The sequence below is a fragment of the Physcomitrium patens genome, chromosome 23, assembly GCF_059467195.1.
Source record: "Physcomitrium patens ecotype Gransden chromosome 23, ASM5946719v1, whole genome shotgun sequence".
In the NCBI taxonomy this organism is placed as follows: domain Eukaryota; kingdom Viridiplantae; phylum Streptophyta; class Bryopsida; order Funariales; family Funariaceae; genus Physcomitrium; species Physcomitrium patens.
This window is the reverse complement of record NC_143432.1, coordinates 5,727,365-5,735,583: the sequence shown is the minus strand read 5'-3', so window position 1 is coordinate 5,735,583 and position 8,219 is coordinate 5,727,365. Positions and strand designations below refer to the sequence as shown.

General features: G+C 38.6%; 1 protein-coding gene across 1 annotated transcript; it reads right to left on the bottom strand.

The window, feature by feature from the left end:
* Positions 1-1,750: 1,750 nt before the first annotated feature.
* LOC112275655 (uncharacterized) lies at positions 1,751-7,986 on the bottom strand. The gene is made up of 2 exons (XM_024506199.3): positions 3,407-7,986; positions 1,751-3,230 (listed from the first exon to the last, which is right to left on the bottom strand). The coding sequence occupies exons 1-2, from the start codon at positions 4,344-4,346 to the stop codon at positions 1,954-1,956; spliced, it is 2,217 nt and encodes a 738-aa protein (XP_024361967.1). The 5' UTR covers positions 4,347-7,986; the 3' UTR covers positions 1,751-1,953.
* Between the last annotated feature and the right edge of the window lie 233 nt (positions 7,987-8,219).

The window sequence follows — 8,219 nt, the reverse complement described above, 5'->3', positions numbered from 1 at the left end:
TGCATAGAGTCTAAATTTCCTTTTTTTTTATAGCCAAAATTAGGGCTAGTGCTAGACAATCTTAAAAAAGGTGTCTAATTTTAAGACATTGGTGATACTTCAACTCATCAATCCTTGTTTGATGATTGTATTGATTGATTTGTTGAAAGCCAAAAAAATAGACCTATTATATTTTTAATTTAAAAAACAAAGATATTTTTATAAAGATCGAAGCAAAGTTTCATTTTAATTTCTTCTATCTACAACCTACTAGTCAGTTATACAAGAGTGGATAGTGTATGCTTGTTTCAAATGTTTTACACCAACATCTCCAACTTAAGCGATCTGATCTTTAAAATCTTATAAATGACAACAAATTTAGAAAAGAGCTTGTTTGTTTTTCTAAGATTATTGATAATTTCATGAATAATTTATATAAATGATGCAATAGTCATGTTGTCGACCATTCTTAGGTTGTCCCACCTATCCAATATAATCATTACATCTATAATAATTTAGGTGGCTTATAGATTGAACAAAGTCTACAAGCCTTTGACAAATTAGAAATCTAAGATATATACAACTTGACCATGTCAGTGAGTGAGAATTGTAAGTAGCCCATAGCCTTAGTTTTCTTTCTATAAGTTTTTTCTTTGTCAAGTAAAACAAATCAAGAAGTCATTGGGGAGCCCATTTGCTCTTTGCTATCCAAAATTTGACTACTCTTTGGTTTTGGAAGACTCTCCTCTCATCATGTTCAATGGTTGTGGATCCACTACATCCCAAAGTCCTTTCTCTCTATAACACTCTAAATGGTACTCTTCTATGTTTTGTAATTTTTGGGACTAGCTAACATCTTGTTTGCTGCCACAACTGAGTCCATTTTTCATTCATTGCTCGCCTAGACTCAACACTCAGTATGTCTCAACTATTTTATTCAGGAATCTGGCCACCTCTTCTACTCACTCAATCCTTGCTCTGATACCATGAAAAACACAAAACAGACACCAAGTCAAGTCAGTACATGCCCGATAAACAACCACAATGTTCAACACCTCCGCCTGATGTACGCATCGCATCTGCTCACTGCACGCAGTCAGGCTTCTCGCGCTACTCGTGGTATAAATGCCCTAGTTACCGTGTACTCGTTCGATGTTTTCCGACTTTTATTTCTCTCGACTCTACTGCTGAGAAGCTATGTCACTTGATGCTCTGTGAAGAAAAACGTCCTTAGGTGGCCCCCCAATTACCCGTAATTTTTTTGCCTTCGATCCATGCACTCACCCTACAATCTCGCGTTACTTAGTTCTTTCTGTAATGAGAAACTCTTATGCAGCATGCATGAGAGAAGCGACATGAAGGATGACGTTTCTAGCTTTGTTGCTACTTGCCAGCTCACATCGAATACCCAAAAGCCTACTTAGCCGGAGGAATCCCATACCGGATACGGATTATGATCCACAATACATCAAAGGCTATCGGATTAGCTTAGTGGTTTTTTTCATTTACCATCCATATGCAATTGGTAAGGCCATAAAGTCGAAAGATCTTTGGAAACATGTAAGAAATTGGCTTCGGAAGAACTAAATGATGTGTTACAGTCAAATATGCATGGAGCGGTAGTGAACGAACTGGCGAAAACCAAACCTGAAGTTGCAGGATGTGTGAATTGCTTCCATGGACATCTCCGTATCTAGAGCTGTTTCTTGAAGGAAAAGCCAACAGATTTCGGAAGCACTTTCGGATCGGACTATTGGAACTATAATATTCAGCTCAGAATCGCGAACGCTTGTGGTTTGTTTTAGGATTTGGTAAGGTCACTCAGAGCTAGTTGACCATGGTCGAGTGTCGAGTATTTACATTGCAGATCACAGAATCGGATTGTTTGAAAGCACACAATGGTCCTCCAGCTACATAAAAAGTCTGTTGTGCGTTCCGAAACACGTTTGCTTCCTACTCATCTATTTCCGTCGTTTACAACTCAACATCCCATCGGACTCCGATTACAACTTTCAGGAGATCCAGTCCCTGTCTAGCTTTACTCAAGTCTGAAATATCTCCCATGTAAGGAAGCTTCATGTTAATCATCTGACTCAAAGTCTCTACTTCTTTCCACAGAGAGTATTGAGGCGGGATTTTCTGGCCAATTACCATTTGAATAGTGTTGAGGTCCTGCCGTATCTTGTGCGCAACCTCTGCAGGCGACGTTGCAGTTGGCGAATCTCTCGGGGATGAAGCTACCGAGTGAGTGGTTTTGTCTCTCTTCCGCCATAGACCTAACAATCCTTCGAATTCTCCAGAATAAGGCTCCATGTTCTCCATGAATGAAGCTGAGTAAGATCGATTATGGCGTCTCGAAGTTGATGCCGAATCAATGACTTCACTATCACGACGTTCAGTATACTTGCTACTCTTGCATTTTCGAAGCCTTTGTTGATGTTGAGAGGGTGTCTGGAATGAAGAAGAATCGGATAGGTAACTCTTACCTCGTACATTGAGCTTTCTGAGAGGCGGTGATGGTGTTGAAAATTCGAACAATGGATTGCACATGGACCGCGCTTCAACAGGACGAGCTTCCACAAATGGCACGAAGGGCACCAAGCTTCCTGGCGTCGACTCCTCTTCCCATCTTTTTCGTCGGGTCTCCCAATCCTCCGCCAATTGATCAGAGGTTGGAGAAAAACTTGGACATGTAGAAGAAGATGGATCAAGAACGCCGCCAGATTCTGGAACAAACTTGGTCTCATATTGGGCTGTGCTTGAAGCAGTATCTACGCATACTTCTTCATGTGCAGTTCCTCGAGTTGACAGCAGCTCAGAATCCTGTTCAGAAGATTCTGATGGCCAAGTGTAGTCTGAGGAGAAAGTAGTACTAACAGAACGTTGTTTACGATCATTGCTGAAAACAAGCCGCTTCTGATGTGTGCGAGGTGATATAGCAAACGGTTGAGTTGAACCAGTTCTTCCGTTCTCACCAGCAACTAATATCTCCTTGCATCTTATCAAATTGGGCACTTGCGATGCTGAGAATGCATCTGCTGTAGCGCACCCCAGCAGACACATATCATCCTGGTCGTTCATTCTCATAATCTTTTTGGATTCGTTTTTAAATGAATTGAGACATGCCACATCTCTTAAAGCTTCTGAATTCCGATTTCCCATGTGATGTGTTACCTTCGCAAACGAGTAAAAGGACGAGACAGAGTCCTCGACTTCTTCTCTCCAATACCTTGCATGACCTGTGTCATAATCTGCACAATGTACGAACTGTATACATAACTGATTCTACATCTGTAAAAGATACATTTTCAAGTCTTTCAAAATAAAGTTGCAAAGATAAATGCACAGAAAATTAATTGCAACAATTCTTCATCAATTTCCTTCAGATACATAGAGTTGTGAAGTGATTCCAACATGGCATCCTTACCTCGCCCCTCGAAAGTCTCGCAGCCGAGTACTTTTGAATTGCCACCATTCCTTCCTTCAGAAAACCGTGATACTACTGGATGGGAATTAGCCCTTACTGAAAAGCTCTTGGGTTCCTCCCCTGGTGCAAGCAAACTTGAGCATGAAGCTCGTTCAATGTCCATCCCAAAATTTTCTATTGTTATTTCCCCTGCTTCGCCCCTATGAGCTTCATCCGTAAAGTCATTCTGGACTCTACCAAAACAAGTGCGGTCCTCGTTTTTGAACTTGGGCAATGAGAGATACAATAAGCGTTCTCGAAGTCTGATATCTGGATGAGTATGACAATTTGCAGAAGGTCTCGGTTCAGCACCAAATCCACTGATCTTGCCATTAACTTCAGAGGGGATGTTCATTTTGAACACATTTCGAAACTCAAGATTGTCAGCTTCGTCTCTCTCATTCACAAGAAGTTCGCAATCGAGATGCAATGTTGTTCTAGCGCTGGACGCTCTGTCTTTGACTTGCGCATCTTCTACGACAATTGCGGAAGACTTCAACACAGCTTCGTGTTGCCTACTTTCGACCTGTTTAATGACATGCTCTTTACGCGGCACACGAGCCTCAGTAGATTGTGAATCTGAACTGAGACCTTCAAGCAGGTATTTGAAAGGACTAAACAATCCTGTGATGCTGAAAGAACGATAAAAACCGCAGAAGAGGGTGTAACAAATAGCGGCTCCGCAGAGAAGAGGAATCGAGTAAATGAATCCCACGAAGCTTGAGAACAAAGCCAACGGGAACAGAACTGGCATAAGCGCCAACACCAGTATAAACAATGCGCCACGTTTCCAAGATTGCTGCAAGAAATTGGCAACCTTCTTTGTCTCTGTAAAGATTGACCTGAGTCTTGGCTGTTTTTGAGTCCGCCAGCTACGTAACTCCCAGCGTAAAAAATCCATTGCTCGTATTATTAGCAGACTTCACCTCGGCTTCTCTTGAAGACAGCCACTGTCACCATGTCAGTGAGGGAGAAACTGCTAACGACGTCAACATATAACTAAGCGTTCCCAATCTGCTCAAAGAAAGCCACGTGGTTAAGCACCCGAATCCCTCATAATTCTTTGGTGTGCATGCTTCTTCTGATTCAAATGTCATTTGCGCCGACTTGCATTACAATCTTGATCATTTCGGTTTCTGCTTCTGTGAGATCCTTGTAGCACTCACACTTGCACTTGCTCCTTCAAGTAAATCCAAAACCTCTTTGAGCATCTAATTAACACGTGGAAGTGAGGAAAGAGATATGCAACCTTCCTCACAAATCTATTCAGAAATGCCTAAAGCTCTTAACCCTTTACATCAGTTTATGTTTGCCGAAAGACCCTTCACACTGCAATTCTCGAAAATTTCTACAATTGAGGACCGTCTACGGTACAATCCATTACTCTATGCAATGAAAAGCTTCCAGAGAAGCAGAGCAGGAATGTATCCTGCCAACGATCTCCAGTGGTTTATTTGCTCATCAGAATACAACTGAACTTTGTGGTCATGCAAGGGCCTATTGCCCAACATTCAAGAAACTTTACAAGTAAAAGATAAGCAGGATCGTCCCGTATGTCGAGCAGGCTTTCGGCTAGTCATCTCTGCTCTAATGACCTCATATTCTTCTGAAAAATTTCTTAATACAACTGACACTCGCTCTCTCGAACCCCTGATTCTCCTCAATCACACATTTTGCGAACTTCTCGACATGCCTCTCCCTTATATCTTTTTCTCGTCATGATACCACTCACAAACGTCCCGCGCGTCAGCATTTCAGCGCGAGCATCCTACATCTCTCCTCGCTCTGCACCAATGTTATCCGACAAGATGATCGCCCGCTCTAACTTTTCTTATCGATTATCACTACACACTCACACGGCCACAAAGACTTCAAAGAAAACATCGTAAATGCGAAGCACAACTAAACGCACAAAGCTCCTAAGGCACACCCAACGCCATCCTAACTCCTTCCACTGTCGCGAACCTCGTCAATAATCATCACCTCCTCCCTCTCTAATCCTTGCGTCACAAAACGCCAACACTCACAACCGCTTCATGCTTCCAGGCTCACCTACCTGCACCACCGCTACCTCATCCCCTACTCCCCGGATCATTAGCCAATCGCAATTTTCTCGTCTTCAGCGTGCTCCCCCGCAATTCACAACAAGAAATTAAGACACGCAGTCCGACTATGAAGCTCTCCCCTTTTTTTGTCTCCCTTTAGTTCCTGCTGCTATAGGAATCCCAGAATCTGCCGCATTGACAACCGTTTTCGCTCGTATTTCCGAGTTCCGGTTCCCTTGCCGAAAGGAACTGTCAACCAGTTTACTAAATATGGTGATTTATGTATAAATCCTTCGGCAGTGCTTCGTGGAAAATTTCACCCGCCACCAAACGGTACCGAAAGGAAAAGTAATGGAGAAACAGAATAAAAAAGAAGAAAACCAGGGATAGTATCAGTTCCTACACAAGCATGGAAGAACATTGAGGTGCAGCAGCCTTGGTGGAATTTATTTGCAAAACTTATACTAGTTGTCACTACCATGAATGGTAAGCATGTCACATCTCATTTTGAGATTAAAGCGTTTGAATTGTTTAGGAGCAAATTTAAAACCACTATACACCAGAATTTGAAATAAGTTTTTTCGTGTATAATTTCTTATGATTATATGCAATCTTGTCAAAGAATGTTTTACAGTTTCAATAAGATGTGGTTTGAATTTGAAACTAAAGCATACGATTTAGTGATGGTTTTAAAGTCACTAAACAACATCTTCTCGAAGCATAAAAATCTGCTTCCAAACCAACTGACCTGGTTCGAACGCACTAGTTGAATGTTCTGAGATTGGTGTCACCATTGAACCGTAGCTTCGCCACAAATCTGCACTAACTGATGAAACAAATCTCTGGAGATGAGAGACTATTTCACGAATGCACCACAAGCACGGAGGTTCCTAAAATTCACTCGAGCAATTCTCAGAAGCAAATTTTTTGTCCATGATAGACTGTGAGCTCGCGTGTTTGATATGCTCTCTGCACGCAGGGCAGGCTCCCGCTACTATGATGTAGTCGAAGTTGCCATTGTTTCTACATCGCAGTCTATGAAGTAAATGTTCAGGTTTATTCTAATTGAGGAAAATCGCCGTCGTTGAGAAATGTAGGTACTGTGGTAACCCGGGACAAGACGAATCGAGTGTTGTGACTATCAGCCAAAATGCTAGGAGAGCATGAACTGTTGGAAAGATGAGTTCAATCTTTGTCGTGTTTATCATTCATTCATAGACAAAGAGTACAATTGGTGCACATCATACCATTGTCGTTGAGGTCCGGAAGTATCAGATCTCAATTCGTGTATTTATATCTTGTGTTATCACAGTGGTTTTATATTGTATATATATATACATATATATATGCATTTGTTATTCCTTGGTTCTTTGTATTGCTATTTTGATTTCTTTTAGTCTGTTCATCTTGTGTTTATTTCCTCTATGCACAACTTGCTTGTAAAACATTGAGTTTTTTTTTTTTTTTTTTTTTTTTTAAATTTTTTTAAAAAAATTTATTTATTAATTAATTAATTTTTTAATTACTAAAATTTTACTAAATTATCCATCTAGCTCTTATTTTATGATAAATTAGCATCTAAAGACACTATTTTCTTCTTTCTTGTAAATTATATACTCTTATGATACAATAATATTTCATCTTTTTTCTTCTACTTACTTGTCTCCTTTGCATATCACATACTATGCATTAATACGTATAAAAATAATATACACCATGAATACTTACAAAAGTATTTTTTTTAAAGAAACAATATTAATAAGATCCAAAAACTACAAATATTGGATTATGACAATATATAGCATTTAAAAAAAAAAAATCTATGAAACCTCATTGAACCTAAAGTTAATTCTTCTATGGACTAAGACAAGAAGGACAAAGGAATGGCAATAGAAGACATCATTGCAACATCTAGAACCTTTAACATCAACCACAAATATAAGTTATGCATTAAGGCTCTTCTTCAATTTTCACTTGTTCCAAATATGTGCTACACCATTGTTGACATTTAAGATCCTTGAGTTGCTTAAAATCACCTCAAGAATATATTTTTTACTAATAACATATCCGATATTATGGTTGTAATTAATTACTAGAATTACTTGCAAATGAGTGAATACTAAGATGTTATTTCTTTCATGCAACATGTAAATAATGTTATTAGAGATTTAAAAATTATCAATTTGAAACAACTTTTAGAAGTTATAATTTACAAAATATTTAAATTATTTAAGTATTTTAAAAAACTTGTGATATATATGTAAAATAAAAAAAACTTACTATCTTTAAATGAATTGTGGAATTGACTACATATAGAAGAAACTAATACAATCCTCAAAAAATCTTAAAAAACTATTGATGAAGCTTTTTTTTTATATGGATTTAAAATATCTATTACAACAAATTTCACAAAGGCTCTTTACATTATCAAGGGTCGAATTTCATTATAGCAAATGAATTTTAAGGACCTTGTCATTATTATCAAGGACCACTATAAGGTCTACTTATTTTTTAATAATTTGATAAATAAAAATATATATTATGTATTTTTTATTTATTTTCTAATATAATTCTTTATCAAGGCTATACCAACAATCACCCAACTATTAGAAACTTAAGTAGATTCTTCTCCACATTACTAAAATACATTAATTATGGAGTGTCAAGGACATAAATTTCAAAGAAAGAAATCCTCAATATACTCTTGTATCACTAAAAAGAACTAAAAA

Bases quoted from the DNA above. Each gene is read 5' to 3' on its own strand.
- LOC112275655 (XM_024506199.3), bottom strand. From the start codon at position 4,346: ATGGATTTTTTACGCTGGGAGTTACGTAGCTGGCGGACTCAAAAACAG. The intron at 3,231-3,406 runs GTAAGGATGCCA...TACATTGTGCAG, and splicing joins CGAGACTTTCGAGGGGCGAG to ATTATGACACAGGTCATGCA.